Here is a 19538-nt window from a genome sequence, read left to right as displayed (position 1 = left end):
GATGCAGCTTCACACACGTGTGTGTGTGTGTCTGTGTGTGTGTTTGCAGAAGGGAGGCTGAGGGATTGGTTGCCACGGAGATTCTGACACATTGGACCCCACTCCCTGCTGCCCTCAGTTTAGCCTTGACAAGGCAGAGAAAATGCTTGGAGGCGGGCAGGCTAATTTACCATCCCTCTCTCCCTTTTTTCACCATCTCTCTTTTTTACCTCCGCCTTTCCCGTTTGGTTCTCTCTTTCTCTTGCTCTCGCTGTGAGGTCTCATTAAAGAGTTAGAGGGTACTTGAGTAATTAATGTGGAATTCAAATGAGCTTATCAGGTCAAAAGCAGCTTTGCTCCTTTAGGATACTCTCCACTCATGAAAAACAGCTCTGACAAGCTTACAGTGTGAATACTGATTGTACCACATTGTGAATACTGATGACAGCCCCAGATTCATTACAAAACAAAACTTACACACATTCTTTCTTCTTCTCAGGGAAAAGGGGATTAGCCAGCTTAACTTTATAGTGTAACAAAAATGCATTATTAACTGACATGGGCAGCACAACAGCTGAAAATAACACTCAGACAAGCCTCTGCAGGGACAACTTCAGGTTTACCATTTTATCTGGTTTGTTCCTTTGAAAGATTTATGGTATGGCAGTGGGGATAAGCAAAATTTGCTTTCAATTCATGAGCTGGAATTTAAATTGGCAGCACTTCACAGGATGCTGAAATGGAATGAACGGTAGAATTTACTGAATTTCCACTTACACACATTCAACACAGTAACAAATCAGAGGAATTTTTATTAGTTCAACACAAGCCGCAACAAAGCATTAATAAATGCATATTTTGACTGATGAGGCTATTCATTCCCTGTACATTTTTTTTTCTGTGTAGATATTTACACTACTGTTCAAATGTTTGCAGTCAGTCAGATATATATATATACAAATATTTCCACTTAGTGACGTAGACATGTGGAGGGGTGTTTGATTGAGCCGTTTTAGGGGGCGTGTCAGAGTCTTAACTTTGATAAAGAATATATCTTTGGATTTCTAGACTTTAGTCTTTGCAACTTTATGGATCTTCTTTATGCACCAAGAGCTTTTAACACTCGAAAAATAAAATACATTTAAATCGTATCATATGACCTCTTTAATATAAAATGTCATTATTGTGCCATTCAGAAGTCATGAAGCGCATGAACAAATTTGTTATTTAACATAGGTGGTGGCAAACAATTTATTTTAGCTTCATTTAAATAAAATAAAAAAGAAGAAAGTTAGTCAACTAAATTTGTTTATATAAATGTAGCTAAAATAAATTGATTGCCACCACTTACCTTAAAAAAATTATTAAATTCAAAGAATCTTTATATATGTAACTAATGCTCTGAGCACACTCAGATACACACTAAATAAATAAATAAATAGTCTTGGTTTGCACAATTTATCTCAGTTTGGACATGATTGGTTGATGCAGTCATACACTTACATGCACAAACACAAACTGAGGCATGCTGTTATGTGTTTTGCCTTTATGTATACTTTTAATCTGTTGTCATCTTGCTTAAAGGAATGTTTACCCAAAAATGAAAATTATGTCATCATTTATTCACCCTCAAGTTATTTCAAACCTGCTTGAATGAATAAATGATGAAAGAATATTAATTTCTGAGTGGACTATCCCTTTAAAAAGGCTTTTAGTGATGACTTAGTCATTCTGCTAATTTTCTCAAAATCAAACACAAAATGCCTGACAGATAGAGATTGCATCCAAAAATAAATAACTCACAAAAAAATGTGCCTCTACCTTCATTTAAAAAATCTACAAACATACCTATACATACACTCACTGCAGTTTCCGGCCTAAATTAACACTAGAGAACACTAGTGGCAATAAAACGGCAGGTTTTATTCCTTTTCCCATAAATATCATTAAACATTATTGATTAATAAAGATTTATTTTTTATGCAACGTCCTCAACAAATGCTGCATGATTTGTAAACTAATACATTTTTACATTTGCATTACTTAACTAGCTCCATATGTATAGCTGTTCCAGCATAGTAAACATGCTCAGTAGCTCACCTGATATAAGAGCGTAAAGACTTTGCAGTAAGTTAAAATGGCATTGTTTCTTCAGTAAATGCATTTTTAATTTTCTCATTTGCTTTGGTTTACACTACTGTTTTTTGTTTAGTGATGGTAGTACATTATTTTCAAATGCAATAGTGAAGTAATCTTTTAGCGACACTCTCTGGACATAGAATTTCTGTAACAATATGTACAACTAATGGGTAACACTTTATTATAACTGCATGCTATTAATCATTAGTTAAGCATTAGGAAACAGTAAATACATAATTTATAAAGCATTAATAGACATTTATAAGCAGTTTATAAATACAGATATAAATGCTTTATACCTGATTTAAAAGCATATCTATAATGTATTTAATAATTGTTTTTTCATACTTTATTAATGATCAATTTATCATTTATAATTTAAGCATAGCATTATTTACACACCAGTTATTAAGGAGTTGTCCGTGGTTCATAAGATCACTTAGAAATTATAAGTAAATGATTAATAAACTATTTGAATGTGCATTCATACATCTTTTTATTCAGACATATAGTAATAGTTACTTATAGTGTTAATAAATGGTTTATTAACATGTATTTCTACTGTAATTCAGGATTAATTCAGGTAGTTATAAAACATATGTAGTTGTTAGTTAACGATTTTTGTGAGCTCATCTTAAGTGAGGACTATTTATGCCTTGTAAAGCTTTTACAAATGAGATTTAAAGGCTTTTAATATTTCTATGTTCTGTATCACTGTGTTGTATTTGTTTCCGTTTTTTGTATAGAAGATAACTGAGCCTTTAAATATCCTTTATAAATGCTTTACAAGGCATAACTAGTCCTCACTTTAGATGAGCTCACATAAATAGTTAACTGACCACTACTAAATGCTTTATAACTACCTGAATTTACTACATTTATTGTGATCTTATGAATCACTGGCAACTCCTAAATAACTGGTTTGTAAATAATGCTATAAATAATTGATAAATGATAAATCGAACATGAATAAAGTATGAAAATACAATTATTAAATACATTATAGATATGCTTTTAAATAAAGAATAAAGCATTTATATCTGTATTTATAAACTACTTATTACTGCATATTAATGCTTTATAAATTATGAATTATCTGTTTACTAATGCTTAATTAATGATTAATAGTTTGCAGTTATTATAAAGTGTTACCAACTAATGTAATAAAACTAACACACTTTTTACCGCCACTGGACATTTCAATTTAAAAGTGTTGCAAAACATGCAAAAAGCAACATAATTTAGCAATTTTGCAATGAGCCTGGGCTGGACATCTGTCAGGTGGACTGTTCCTTAAACACACTGATAACCTCACCTTTATGTGTGTTTTGTAGAGCATGTTGTGTTTAGTTTACTCTATCGTAAGAATGTTGTCTGTTTTTTTTTTCAGTCCTCCTTCTCTTCCTCTAATTTCTATCAATGCAGTTTCTCTTTCTGTGTCTCTTACATTATCCACTGCTTCTGTCTGGTGTCGTTGATGGAGAGGATCATTTTATGAACAGCGGTGAGGTTTCGTCTTTTTATTACCTTTGTTTACTTTTCTCATTTCTGTTTCCAAAGAAATTGGTGCTTCTATTCAATATTTTATTCACTACCAATGATGATGACATTTTAAACATTACCATAATGAAAATGTCAGATTCCTTTTACTTGCTAAGGCTCATTCTCGAACATTTTTATATACCTTAAATACACATTTAAACAAAATTGTAAGACATTTCTGTAATATGACACAATTTCATCTTGCAAGTTGGTTGACAGGTGATATTTGCTGCAATGTTTCTTCACTTTCTTTGCACATCACATTTAACACACTGATTAAACTTTAATGGTCATGTTGAGTAGATGATGCCACGACTGTGGGACAATTGTAATTTGATGGATGGTATAAAGCACGGTACACTCTTTTAATGTGACTTTCAAATAACAAATAAGTAAATAATCTATTAGTTTTCATAAAAACCAACCCCTGAGATGTAATAGTGCCTTTAGTAGAGTTTAACACAAGTCCCCCACACAACCTGCACATACTTGCTCTCATACACTTACATGACAAGAGCAGAGTGTGATGTAAGAAAAAGACATAAACAGAATGAAAGAGAGAGATGGGTAATTGAAGTGAATGAGAGAGATAGAGTGAGGAAGTGTGTGGTAGCCTCTGGTGGCCCATCTGTCTCTCTTGCTCTCATTCTGACTGATGTAATAAACTTGGCTGCTCCTTATTCAGTCTTTTGTTTAATGCTGCAGGTCTGATTACACTCATAAAGCACACCTACTAAAACACTTTTTTTTAGAAAGCATGAAATGACAGCTACTTTAGTCATGTGACCCCTGAGGGAGTTACAGAGGTCAGTCTTTACTCTGGAAAGCTCTGCTGTTTACTCTACACTGGATTATTTTTTTTCAATGTGTTCATAAAAATTGGTTTTAATATATAAATGATGTGGGGAAAGTGGGAGCCTAGACTAGAAATCTCTATATAGGGGCCAAAATGAACATTTTCCAAGTGTTGGTTTTAAGTAAAAATGTGCTTCAGCAAGTAACTTTAATGTTTTTTTTCTCTACATTATTATATAAATTTATATTCATTGTCTTAAACCATTATTATTAAGCCAACAATAATAAAAGTAAAGTAATTTTTTAATATAATGTGTAAATATCACTTAATTATCATATTATATTGTAACATATTTACATTGCATTACTTTGTACTTCTTATACACTTGATTTTACTTCTAATACACTTGAACTGAATAGAAGTATTAATTTCTTAAAAAAAAAAAATAGATAAAAAATTAGCTAACCCCAAACTTTTGAGTGGTAGTATATACATATTTAATAATATTTGAATGAAAATACAGTTTCATTTTAATAGACCACTTATCTGCTAGGGTCTACCATGCTTATGAGCCTCTTTTTGGTACCAGGATGCATCCCTTTCTCTCTCTCACTAGAGTCCAAATCAAATCAAAGAGTTTTATTAGTTTGCCTGTACAAATTACAATATTTCCTCAAAATGGAATCTATAAATTGTCTTTCTCGCCATCTCTCCATATGATGAATGAGTTATAGCAGTGTCCTGTGCCCCTCCACCTCCACGAATGCCCCAGTTTAGCAGCCAAGCAAAACCAGCTCTGCCTGGCGCCCCATCAGTCATCACACACGCAGTGTAACACTGCAGGCACAAATAGAATCATGTCAGATAGCACGGGGCCAGGAAATATGAAAACAAATAGCACTGTGTTTGGCTAATAGCTGTCATTTAAGCATCCACCCTGAGGGAGGAGAGAGAGGGAGACGCGAGTCTATGTCATGTGTACAGACGGTAATGAGGTGAGCAGCGAGAGGCTATTCCTTTACCACTACACCACTGATGAGGGGGGTAGTCATGTGGGACGGAGTGAAAAAACACATCCCGGCACAGGCCTCTCTCTCTTCCTGTCTTTCTGACTCTCTTTGTCTTACTGTAATGCTTTTTTATCTTTCCAGTGGTCTCTCTCTCTCACTATATTTATTTTTAACACTTATTTAGCAATATTTGAGTAAGTGAACTTATTTAACATGTCTGTTTTTATGTAATGACTTTTAGAGTTGAGTTTTAGAGTTTTTGCTGGGCTCAAGAGAATAGTGCTCCATTTTTTTGTCACATTGTCAACTAGGCACTAAAAATGAATTCAGAATTTATAAAAGAATTCAGAACTCAAGATGCCAGCGATGAATGTTTTGACAATACTGACATCTAACAGCATTGTTTTCATGTCTTGTGGAAATTCATTTTCATGTTACGAGTGTGTTTAAAATTCTTCTTTGAACATGTGCTTTTATTTTCCTCATGTTAAAGGGGGGGGTGAAATGCTCGTTTTCACTCAATATCCTGTTAATCTTGAGTACATATAGAGTAGTACTGCATCCTTCATAAATCCAAAAAGTCTTTAGTTTTATTATATTCATAAGAGAAAGATAGTCTGTACCGATTTTTCCCGGAAAAACACGACCGGCTGGAGGCGTGACATGTGGGCAGAGCTAAAGAATCACGAGCGCGAATAGGCTTTTGCGTTGAGAGCGTTTGGAAGCTGTGACATTACCGTGAGGGAAAAACCATCATCCAAAACAAACCATGGCTTACAGTCAGATTCAGCCGTTTATTTATGATCCAGAATCAGATCCAGAGGCTGAAACTGAACGAAAGCAGCAGCAGCAACGACTCACTCCGAGCGGGGCTCGAACCCGGGTCTCTGGCATGGGAAGGGACGCACTAACAAGGAGGCAGAGATATTTGAAGCAGTTTTACTCACCGCCTGTGGTTCCAACACACGATCATGACCCTTTTTCCTTGGGATTGCATCATCCTTAAGAAATAAACGATATGCAAATCCGTCATCAAACTGGGCCTTGTGAACAAGCATCTTCGAAATGCAGGGAACAAACAAAAACACTTGCACAACTCCGTTGATGCTCTGTAAAAATAAACTCCATCCACTGGTCCCTTAATGCTGTTTTTATTTTGGTTATCTGTGCAGGGTTGTCTTGCCCTGGCAACCAAAAACACACTTATTTTGTGACGTTTCGCGACGCTGTGAATCACTCTGATCAGTGAAATGTCTGTGCGCGCTCTTCTGGCAGAAGTGCCTTAGCACCCATATAAGGAAATTCCGCTCCATCTAACGTCACACAGAGCCATACTCGAAAAAAACTTTCCGAAACTTGTGACAAACCGGAAGGAGTATTTTAGGAACAAAAATACTCCTTCAAACGTACAACTTAATTTTTGAAACTTTGTCCATGTTTAGCATGGGAATCCAACTCTTTAACAGTGTAAAAAACTCAGTATGCATGAAATAGCATTTCACCCCCCTTTAACATTCTGCTAAATATCCACTTTTGTGTTCCTCGTAAGAAACTAAGTCGGATTTGGAACATGACATGAACTTTCTTGGTACTAAATGTAGACTGACAGACTTAGTACAGAAAACTTCAATGTAACCTCAGTTTCCTCTTCCTTTTAAAAAAAGGACATCTGCTAGCAATAAACCAACATATGCGCTTAAGACTCCGACATGGTTCAACAACTCTCAAACATGCTCGCACAGAATGAAAGATGGAATGTTTTAGCAGTTTTCTTGCTTTGGGAATCTGGAATCTGTTCTGCTTGAATGGGAACAAAAACATCTAATCTCTAATCTATCAAGTGATGTGTCAGCTGTCAGTGTAACAGGTTTGTGTTGACTTGGTTTCACACAGTAGGTTGTTTTGCTCTCAGAAGCTACCTTATTTCTCATGATTCCCTATGTGGTCCTGGAAAGCTGCTCTTTTTATAGAACACTAATTATCATTTATACAAGAACCCCACACACATCCACACACTGGGCTTTATGTAAATAGCACTCTTAAACTCTGCTGGTTAAGGAGGTGTGTTGTCCATAAACACACTGAGCTCCTGCCTGAAGACCCATAAAACACTCATTTACTGGAGAGCTGCACCTCTTCTCGTACCAGTGAGAGACAGAACACAAACCCTCCGAACATTTTGTGTCACATAGCTTTGGATTTTAGTAAGAGGGAGAGAAAGAAAGACAGAGAAAGTGAAAGCTCATCAGAGCGCTGGTGTCATGGTTGGGCTATGCATTTAATCACTCTGACAGGCCATGGTTTCCTTTCACACCCTCCCTTTCCCCCCACAGCCAATCATATTAAAGAAATGAATAACCTCCACCAATGAAAACCCCTGGAGTGGAATGGATTGGAATGCTAATAAGCCCCATGAGGGAGATAGAGGAGTGGAGAGACGGATCAGATACTCTGTCTAAAGGCTCTTCATCCCACTAATGGAGGGAGCAGAGAGCAGTTTAACTCGTGGACACATGAGGAGACATTCAGAAGTGCTCCAGACCATTTATTCATTAGCATGACATGCAGTTAACTGATCACTGTAGGGAAATACCAATCACAGCAAACACGGGGACAATAAAAGTTGGACATTTTAGTATTTATTACGTCTCTGCAAAAATATACAATTTAACTGGAAAGTGCTTAAAGCGTCCATTTTCTACACTTTCAATTTATTTTTATCAGAACTCCACTTGTAATGTTAGTCTTATTGTCGTAATCTAGTTTTATATGACCTTTTCTCTCTCTTTCTCTGATCTTTTCTCAGCTGGTTTTGCTGCTGTACCTTTAAAACATTCATATGTGAATTTCTTCTTTTGTGATTGGCTAACCACTCTGAATGTAGCATGCTAGCATATGTGATGCCATCAGTTATGAGAACAATCCCAGATGCTAAATACTAGAGGCTGATATAGACTGTAAATGGGCAACAAAGATTTATATATATATATATATATATATATATATATATATATATATATATATATATATATATATATATATATATATATATAAATAATAAATATTGGACTCCTAGAACTGATTTTTTTTTTTTTCGTTTTTTTTTTTATTATTATTATTTTTTTTTTACATTTTACATTTTATTGATTTTTTTCTCAAACCAAATACACTCAAAAATATTTAGGCCCTGAATTTAAGATATAAGTATTTTGATTGCTTATACAATTTCCATCAGTTTGATTGACACAGTTTTAACATAAATATACACCTGCACTCAGTACAGTTAATTTGATGTATATTTGTCAGTCATTCATAAACGAAACAGGTAAGAAACAGCATTTATTGAAACTAATGAATGTGCATAATCTGTTCTCTGCGAGAATAATGGAATGTTTTCAATTAAACAATATGAGTGTTATTATAAAACAACTTCCTGTGGAACAAGCAATAATTACTTAGATAATATATGGAACTGAAACAAACTGGGTTTGTTGATGAGGAAAATATAAACATAAAAACATTGGTTTGATTGTATCAGAGCTATTAAATCAAACTTATTTGTTTAATTTACAAGCTATCTTGAAGTTTTTGTTAAAAGTGTGAAATAAATATGTTTGAGAGTAGGATATAGCAGGTGGTACATTTATGTCAAATGCTTCAACTGAATTTATTTTGGTGAACAAATTTACAAATTGAACAATTATGGAAGTCACCTTGGAGATCAAATACACAACAAAACAATATTATACCACAATAAACACATACCACAATAATTGGCCAGTCATCATAACCATGGTAAATATTGTGGTACACGAGCATAGTAATTATAACCATCACTATACCATGGTGCTGATTTTCTGAATGCAACAGGTCACTACAACAGACCCCAAAACATCCTTTTACAGTGGTCTGAGAACATTTGGACTGTTCACATAAACATGTTATATCAGTCTGAGACTTCCTGGAGTGTGTTCATCTTAATGCCCGAAGATCTGAACTGTAGTTGAAGTTTTGTCTGCTAAAGCTGTAGCCAGGGCAATGACTAGACTAACATGAAATATCCTCCCTTTCTTCCCAGCATGTTATACAGTATACTTCATTCTAATGGGTTAAATCTGGGTTTAAAAACTCTCTTTATTTTCATAGAGAAGTTCCTCTGATTCCCAGCTGTCTCGGGCCCCCAGCTCATCTTTCACAAAAAGCAGCTCATGAGAATCTCTCAGCACTCATGTTACTTGTAGAACATTTCCCAATTTCTGTCTGGATGTGTGTCTGTGTGTATTTCAGCCGAACAGCTCATTTTCTGGGAAGCTTAACGCCACTGATTACTCAGGACGCCATCTTTAGACAGCACCTCTTTCTTTGCTGCCAGGTCATTGCCTCATTCCCTCTTCTGCCCTTCTGTCCGCTGTTTTGTTGTGCTATATCAAAACAATTTTTTTTTTTTTTATTGTATCATTACATAATAGACATATGATAGATAGATATATGATGTGTTAACCAAAATCAGTGTGTTTCTTCCAGGCCCCAACTGTTCTCTTTTTCTGCATTGAGAAACAAATAATTCAAACAAATTAAAGTACTGTCATTGCATGAACAATTTCTCATACAGCCTTTATGAGCTGTAAATGAGCTATTCACATATGCACACCTGTTCAGAGTACAAAGGTACATTTCATCAAGCTGTTGGACATGAATATTAACGCTAGCACCATTAGCAGAGCGCACACAAGGTCAGGACCTGTGAGAGGAAACACTGAGAACATTTAAAGAAAAGAAAAAAATAGAACGTTTTATGTATTATTTAGGGTGAGCTCTAATTTGACATCTCTGTTTCTTGCTTTATGTGTGTATGTGTGTGTGTGCATGAGTACAGTAAGGTGTAGTGGCTTGTGATGTGTATGTCAGAGCTAGCTAGTGTATGTTTAAGCATATGTTGAGCGTTTAAAGAACAACAGGTGTTTATTAGAATGTACAGTATGTGTGAGCTACATCATCTGCTAATAAGGTGCTAATGATAGAGATGACAGAGACAGAGATGATGTAGTGCTGAGTTAGTGATGAAGATGCGTGTGTGGGTGTGTATGACACACATTCTCTCATCATCTGTCACACACATTCATTTTACTGACATTTTCTTTTAATTAAAGCAGGTTGTTTTTTTCTTTGTGATGAACAGTCATCTGAACTGTGTTCATTCTGACAGGACGGGAGTTCTCTTGGTCCTTTTGCCTCACAGTGTTGTACTGTTTGTACTCTCTTTACACCCTGTCGGCTGTTAGTGGGAGTGAAATCCAATATCAACATACTGTGTGTGGATCAGTCCAGTTTAAACTCAAACACAAGAACCATGAGTTCTCCAGCTGCTACCCCAGTGCAGACGTCCAGCCCTGAACACGTCCAGCGAGAGAGTGAGAAAGAGAGAAGGATTAGTTGTGTAGACTGTGCCGTGGCGTGACAACCCTCTCGACGCCGACCTGTCTGCCTAGAAGTGAAGAGGAAAGAGTAAGAGAGAAAGAATGGAGTATGGTGTGAGAATAGAGGTGTGGAAAAGGAGTTAAAGCGGGGGGACGGAAAAGACACAGCTGTTGAAACTCTTCTCACACTGACAATAAACAAATGAGAGAAAGAGAGAGAGAGAGAGAGAGAGAGAGGGAGAGTACAGTCAGTCTCACAGATGGAAATGGATTTTCTCATGATTAACATTTTTACTGAGAAGTTTAAAGATAAATATTTGTTCAAGACAAAATCACATTACCCTAGTTCACAAACAGATTCAAATTTAAATGTACTCGCGTTGCCAGATTGTGACTAATGTCTGGTCCATATTGCAACATTATCTGGCCGAACTCCCCACTTACACAGAAAGTGACTGTCTTACCATGTCATGTGGCCAAGATTTTTTTTTTTTAATTATTAGTAAATCTGAAATGTATAAAAGCTTGAAAGATAATGTCAGATTATATTTTAATTTATCTCTCACAAATATGTTTTTCAATACATTACCATTCAAAAATTTGGTATCAGTAAACCTTTTTTTCAGCAAGAAAATAATAATAATCTTTTTTTAAAACTGTTTTCAACATTAATAATAATATGAATTGTTTCTTGAGCAATAAAATCATATTAAAGAATATATAAAGCATATTCAGAATTATTTTGGTGCCCCTGAAGATATAATTTATTTTAATTTGTATTATTATTTCTCAATGTTATAGTTTTTACTGTGTTTTGATGAATTAAATATAACTTTGGACAGGATAAAAAGAAATAATTTCTCTCAAAACATAAAATCTTATTCACTCTAGACTTTTGAATGATATTTTAATCATTATATAGTGTATATATTTTTTTACCTTTAGGAAACCTTCCTTGGTCCCAAGGAAATGTGATATAACACCGAGAACAAAACAGAATGCACAAGTCTGGAGCAGTGTCCAGCAAAACTTATTCAAAGATTGGATGCTATGAACCTTGTAAACTTTGGCAAATTCAGTCACTAATTATTGCTCAGAAATGCTCTTTGTTGCAGTCTGCATGGGAACTTGTAAACACAATGTTGGTTCCTGGCAGATTGTTAAAAATCTATGTGCTTTGTTTCCAAGAAATCGCATAAACTAGATTGTAAATTTATTTTATTTTTTTCTGAAAGCTCTTGCTATTTTCTCAGTGTTCTCAGAGGGTTCTTAAGCAGTCCATGGATGTGCCGTCTGAGGCTGAGAAAAAAAAAGTTTATCTTAATCACTGATACAGAAATAGGTATGTTTGTTTTTTAGGTGTTGTTTGTTTTTCTCCGTTTTATTGAGGCAGTCTCTATCTGGGGGTTTATGGGTATGATTTTGGTTTCTGAAAGATGCTGAATCCTCCTTCCTGCTTGAACTTCTCGCTACCCCTGAACTCTGTAGAATCGAAGCCTGGCTCCACATGATTCCAAACAGAAGCATATCTTTGCAGTTCATGCGCAGCTGGCAAATGAAGCTCTCCTACCTCTTCAAAGCATTCTCCATACACCTCACTTCTTTAAAAGCCTCTGGTGAGGATTTTTTTTTTTTCTGCTCAGACTCTCATTCTAACCCCCTACTTTCTCCTGCTCTGGTGAAAATAGATTGACAAAGATGCTGAGTGCGAGGGAGAGAAAGTGTAGGATGCCTGAAGGCAGGATTAACGGACAGAGTTGATTTTATTTTCCTGTGTTTGAGGGTCGTACTGATGTGTAAATGAAGCAGTGCCCTGCGGTGTGATTGGCAGCTTTCTCCGGTGTCGCCCATGAGCCAAGCCAACTGAGCATGTTAGCACAGAATTTGTGCGGCATATGGGATACATCATCACAGATCCACAGCAGGCAGTTGGTCACACCTTGGAAATGAGGGTCTGGGGTCCAGACAACATAGGGTGGTCTGTAGCATCTATTTTCAGATCCAAATTGACTTGTCTAGTCAACAGGTGGGCCACACGAAGCCTTAAAGGGATAGTACACCCAAAAATTCCCATTCAAGTCAACAGAAGCTTCACTAGGCATAACTAAGATGGCCACCGGGCTGCTTAAAAAGGCCTGTTTGTGTACAGATGAGCTTATTAACACACCACAAGTCATTTGTACAAATATTTTATTGACTGGCTGTGCATTTTGAGACCTGTGTGAGGGAGCTGTGTAGGGAGAACATGGAAACGATCCACAAGTCTGTCAGATGAAGGCATATAGTTACACAGACCTTAGACAGACAACACACATGCTAGAAGTGAGAGACTCCCTACTTACCTGCTCTCTTTTCATCTGTCATCCTTTCCTTTAATGAGCAGGCAAGAGAGACAGAGAGGCGCGTGTGTGTGTGTGTGTGTGTGTGTTCAGACTTCTGGTGTAATTGGGCCTGTGACCTCAGAAGGAAGTTTGTTTGGAAGGTAGTGATGCTGGAGGAGTGTGAACGTATTGATTTGTGTGTGTGTCTGTGTGTGTGTGTGTGTGTGTGTGTGTGTGTGTGTGTGTGTGTGTGTGTGTGTGTGTGTGTGTGTGTGCGGTGTAGCTTACCCAGTGATTGATGGGTTTCTCTAATGTCATGTCAGAGAGCGGCAGAGATATGCACAAGAACATCCGGTAAACACACACAGTCCTCCTCCTGATGAATTATTCGAGATTTGTTCACACACTCCTGCTGAATATCTTTAACATTCATTAGATCTACTGGTTTCAGAAGATCTCTCTCTCTCTCTCTCTCTCTCTCTCTCTCTCTCTCTCTCTCTGTGTGTCTTCCACACTTTATTAGGTCTTTAAACTTTTAAACATCACAAAGTGTGCTAATGTGATGCAATGTGTTTGTGTTGTGTGCAGAAAACTCAGGTGACGGTATTGACTACAGCCAGCAGAAGAGAGAGAACATTGGAGACCTGATTCAGGAGACGCTAGAAGTGTTTGAACGCTACGGGGGCGAGGACGCCTTCATCAACATCAAATACATGGTGCCCACCTATGAATCCTGCCTTCTCAACTAAATGGAAAGGAGAGCTCACTCACAGAGTTTGTCTTATAAAAACATGTAAACACACCCACCTCAAGTTACAAACCTAATTTTGGACTTTATTAAAGTCATAATGCAGATGTTATGAGTCTGTGCACAACGGCTGTCTGTATCAGCAAGGACGCACACACATAGTTTCCTGTGAAGAAAAACAGACACGGCTAGCTCGGGGGCCAATAAATCTCTCGACTGCAACTAACCTGCATTTCATTTTCAGTCTGTGAGGAATTATTAAAAGAGAAAGGTAGAAAATGTGCACATATCCAATACAAGCTGGCCACAGGTACAGGATACAATGTTTTGGATGTAACAAAACTGAATGGCTATCATAAAGATCTAGATTTTGAAGAATTAATATCAGAGTAAGAATTCATATATCTATATCTTGAGCATTTATATATATGTATCTCATCATATAATTTCGACCACATCTAAAACTTTTACTTGTCTCCAAAAGCTTCATCTTGCCGCACAATTTTCTTCCAATTACAGATCATTTTCAGAAGGTCACTGATCTAATGTAGCTCTCTTTCCTGATATAATGAACATTTTCTTGCCTTTTCTTCCAATTTTCTCAGTGGTTCCTGAAAAAAAAAAAAAAAAAGAAATATTGAGACTCCCCTCTGGCTGTTCACTCACCTTCCAACATTCATCACCTGAAATCTCTCTTTTCCCCCCTTTTTATCTCTTCTACCAGGGGTCTAGCACCTACTGTAACAGAATAAATTTGCTCCCATAATTACAATAATGCATATTTCCACTTTGGCTGGAGTTCACGTTCCAGTGTTCATCTTTCAGCAAATCAGAGTGATCATCACTTAATTAATATTCAGAAGCCATGGTTGGTATGCTGAGCCACTGACAGAAAGTAAACCAATTTATATGAGAACTTCAGAAGAGAGGAAAAGTCATGTTTGCCAAGAAAATGCAGTTTTATATTCATAGCCAACAATACTTTCTGTATAATTAATAAACCTTATTGGCAAACACTAGTGTCTGACATTAGGAAGTTTAGTTATTATGCTTTCAAAATATCTCATATGAGTGTATCCGTGGAAACTAGGCATTTTATAGGCTTTGAGTTTTTTAATATGCCTTTCCACTTTTCAGATGATTTCAACACCCCTGCCTCCTGCTTCCTTTATCTCCTTCTCGCTTTCTTTATCTATGTCTATTCAGGTCAGCTCTTTGTTGGATATTTCTGTTTTATATTTAAATTTTTTAAGTCTTTTTTTTTTTCCGGCAGTGGTGAAGCAAACCTACCAAAAGCTAACATAGATGAACTAAAAGTCTCTGGTCTTAGCTCTAAAGGTGTTTATTCCTAAGAATACACACTTACATATACACACATATCTACACTCACACTGGAAGGGACCTGAAGGGACATAGAGATAAATACAAATAACACATGACAGATAGCAAGTATTTAGATAGCAACATTATGTGCTTTTAAAATCCATGAACCTGTGTGAGCTGCAGGCTGTGTGCCAGAACACAATGTCTGAATGAAACGCTCATTTATCAGAGCGCATACACACACACGCACTCAGTCGGGGGCTTCCCTCATGCTTAACAGCCTTTACTGTATCTTATCCTACCTGTGAAATCAGAAGCCTCAAGTGTGTGCCAGTTTATTTCTTTCACCAAATAGTGATTTTATAGCATATAATGTCCTCTGGGTCTTTTCACTTAATGCTTTTACAATCAGATTAAGCAGCCATCTGTAGATCTCCTCCTTTCTGGGATTATTAGAAGGGCTCTGAGTCCTTCTCTGGACACCAGGCCCCCGTAATCGCCCCATATATATTACTTTCTGACGCTAGTGGATCATGCAGTCATAAGAACATACCGTAACATGAAGGATGTGCAGCATTTCGCCAAAGTATTTCCTTTAGCAGCTGCTAGGGGGAAAAAAAATCAGTGTTGGTGTGTTTTTAAAAGTGAGTCCCATGAGCCGATGTTTACAGTGAGCTGAGATTTCTGAAACATTTGGACTCAGTTCAATCTGGATTTGATCACACGCCTGTAAATTACAGCTCTGAGCAGACACAAGAGGGAATTGAGGCCGGATTTGCCCTCAAATCAGTTTTACTGCAACAATCGGGGTCAATAAAGAAACCCGGAGTCCCAGCTCGAATCCTAGAAACTGAGATGGTGAGAGGAATAGTTTCAGTCATCATTTACTCTCTCTTATTCTTTCAAACCTGTAAGACTCTCTATCTTCTGTGGGACATAAAAGAAGATATTTTAAGAATGTGTGAACTCTTTTTTTTTTCATTCTACAATGAAAGTCACTGGGTTCCCAGTACATCTTTTCTTGAGCGGACAGAATAGATTGAGACATATTTGTTTTAAAAAAGAAAGGTTTGGAAAAGCATGAGGGATTTTTTTTTTTTTTTTTTTAACTGTTCTTTTCATTTGCCTGATTTGGCTTGGTTCTAATTGCCTCTCAGGTGAATTGATGAATGAAATTGGTATAAAACAAAAATGGAGATGTTGATGAGAAAGCAGAGGGAAGGGAAAACATTAGAGTGTAAGAATGCCAGATTGTTAGGAGCGACAGTGCAGAGGGGATGGAGGGAGCAGCAGGAATAAACAGCCCTCTGGGATCTATTCTTCTTGTTCATCGCATCTGCCAGTGGCCGCATGAAACCCAACGCCAGCCAGTGAGCATGTGCAGAGCCCTGAGCTCAATAGAGATTTATTTCAGAGGTGTCCCCCACACCTCTCAACCCCAGACCACCACTCCACAGAACGGACTGAAGCTCTGGTGTTTATTCCAAAATTTGACTCAAAAACATCATTGATTTGGACTACTATTTCCCTCTTATAGGATGTGGTGAAGAAAACAAAAACATGTTACAAAATGTAACAAGTTGCTCCACCCCTGCCACTTTTCACCATCCAATCATTTTCCTTGTGGACCAAATCAAATCAAACTATATTATAAGCTCGTAAAATAAAGATTCTGTAATTAATACATCAGATTGTTGCAGTAAAATGTGTTGTGTATGCTATACATCAGTGCATTTTTGCAATTCTGAACTTATGTAACATTTTGTCTTTCGCCAAGCAGCAGAATTGAGCTGTTTCGTTGAGCAGTCTTTTCTAATATCGGTCTGTTTTAAAAGTGAGTTTCTTTAAAGTGGTGCTGGTGTGTAGCGTGTGAGCACATGGTGTGTTTTGAAGAAGGCTCACAGGAGGCCGATGGTTTTTCGGCGGGAGACTGGAGCGATCTTCCTCTCTCTCCAGCACTGAATCGACTGGGTTCTGCTGTCTGATCCTCGCTCCTCCTCTACCTCAGCCAGACGCTCTTATCAGACCAAAACACATCTGCCGTTGCCCTGCACACACACAAACAAGCACCGTCCTTATCCTTTTGACCACCGTGAGAACCAATCTAACACACATAAACACACATTCACCTGGAAATGTAAAATGTACTTTTAAAACCTGGCTTGTACATCTTCTGTGAAGTCCTTTGAAATGCATTCCATTTTAATTATTTGATTAATCACAAATATCAATTCTGCCTCAAAATAAATGTTGATTTATCATTTTGTAAAGCTTTTACTTATTTATATTCTGTATAAATAAGTACTATGCTGATATAATCTTATTTTTTTTAGTTTTATTAAAAGGAAGAAATATTATTTAATGTAATAATAAATTCAAATAATTGAAACATAATTTAATGAAAACAAGCAAGCAAGCATGAATGTCCACCCCTAAACCTAGCCCTCAGTGGAGCATAAGCACATATTACGACATTCTTAACTATAGTGAATACTGTGATAATGTGAGAAATGTTGAAGGTTTCTGTATACATTGTGGTTTGACTGAATATTTAGAAGATCTTGACAGTATATTTTTGATTTACCATGGAAATTCTTATGTGTCATTGACTCAAGTATGTCTTGGAGAAACTGTGTGTCAGCACGTGAGGTATAAAGGCCATGGACCCTGAGTGAATGATGAAGGACTGTGAGTTTGCTGTAATCTTCACTGCAGACCCCTGGGGAGCCGTGAATGACGTGACGGCCCACGGTGGGATTATACTGGGTGGAGAGAACAGGATCCATCAGTGCTGTCAGCGCCCCAGTCCAACAAACAACACCCAACATGTGACTGGCACATACAATAATTTGTGTATTTAACAGTCATCAGCATGTGTTAGGTTTCTACATGCTTTTACACTCACTCCCATAAATACTCAATGGCACTCATGCACACACTCTGAGAAAGTCCCACTCTTCGCCTCACCTTAACAATGTGTGATTTCTCTCCCTCTCTCTCTCTTTATTTCACAATTGACCCAGATTTCACTCTCTGGTGTTCCTGCTCCCACACATAATCGCTTTTGTTTTATGCTTTTGTATTATTTTCATACTCAAAGCCTTCAAGCTTTCCTCAGACAAAATAACTCAAGAGTGTCTGTGCTTTGAGGGAGCTCGCGTTATATTCCAGACACAGTCATGCCACCTACTGCTTTTCTAATCAGCTGCTGGCGCTGACCACGGGATCATGACTGATGCCCTCTCTGAAGCCCCATCTTCCTCCTGTCTCTGCTGCTTCACAACCACCCGATTTCACATTCACTTTTTATCTGAAGTCTCGTTGATTGGATTAATTGTAGAATGAAACCCGTGTTATTAATAGAGGAGGAAAATACAGGGTTTGGGCGGGGATTAATACTCACACTACAAAACACACACACACACAATCAGCACGCAGACACGTGTGGCCTGTCTCAGCCTCGTAAAATGAAAATGTATGTGGCAGTGTTGATAAGAGTAAGATTCTTATCTAAGACCGAGATAAATGCTCAATCTTTTGTGCTGCCTTCAGAAATTGGTGATTTTTTTTTCAGTCTGTTATACTAAGAAGGTGATGCAGCTGAAAAATGAGATTAAAGAAAGAAAGGATGATGAATCAAGTGAATAGGAGGATGCATGGTGAATCATATGGAAATATTTGTTTATGGAACAAACGAGGAGGTCTGTAACACTTGGATCATTCCCATATATGTAAAAATGCATATTGCATTCAGCATTTTTGCTCATGTGCATCTGGATATTATTTGGAATCAATCACTTTGGAATCATAAAATACATTTTGGGAGAAAAAAAAGAAAAATCACCGCAGTGGTACCTTTTCAAAAGTGTACCTTATTTACCGCTAAACAGGTACATTTAGTACCTAAATGCTACATATGGGCATATTGGTACCTTTCAACAGGGCTCTGTCCCAGCAGCTTATACCTTTTTTCAGAGTGTATCATAACATATCTCCTCAGCTGAGCATGAAGTCCCAAGCTGATATAGCGTCTGTTCAAATTTGTCTTCCATACTGATGAATTTGAAACTGTAATTGGAGATGTTATATTCATTTTTACCATTAAAATGTTTTACCTTTTAATCTCTTTATTGTGAACAGCTTGAATTCTCAAGATTGGTCAAAAAACATAGCTATATCTAAAAAAGTGCTCAATGTTCATTTTCATATGACAAACTGGATCGATCTACTTAATGAAATAAAAGTAACCTCATGAAAGGATAA

At 36.9% G+C, this 19538-nt stretch overlaps 1 protein-coding gene across 1 annotated transcript in view; it reads left to right on the top strand.

Moving 5' to 3' along the window:
- Nucleotides 1-19401, top strand: part of pacrg (PARK2 co-regulated) — a 93350-nt gene extending 73949 nt beyond the window's left edge. The window contains exon 5 of the mRNA XM_052581253.1: nucleotides 13793-19401. Coding sequence (XP_052437213.1) covers nucleotides 13793-13953 — 161 coding nt within the window. The 3' untranslated portion in view covers nucleotides 13954-19401. The remainder of the gene's footprint in view (nucleotides 1-13792) is intronic.
- The last annotated feature ends 137 nt before the right edge of the window (nucleotides 19402-19538 follow it).

The sequence above is a fragment of the Carassius gibelio genome, chromosome B17 (genome assembly GCF_023724105.1).
Source record: "Carassius gibelio isolate Cgi1373 ecotype wild population from Czech Republic chromosome B17, carGib1.2-hapl.c, whole genome shotgun sequence".
NCBI classification, from domain to species: Eukaryota; Metazoa; Chordata; class Actinopteri; order Cypriniformes; family Cyprinidae; genus Carassius; species Carassius gibelio.
This window is presented reverse-complemented; position numbering and strand designations above follow the sequence as displayed.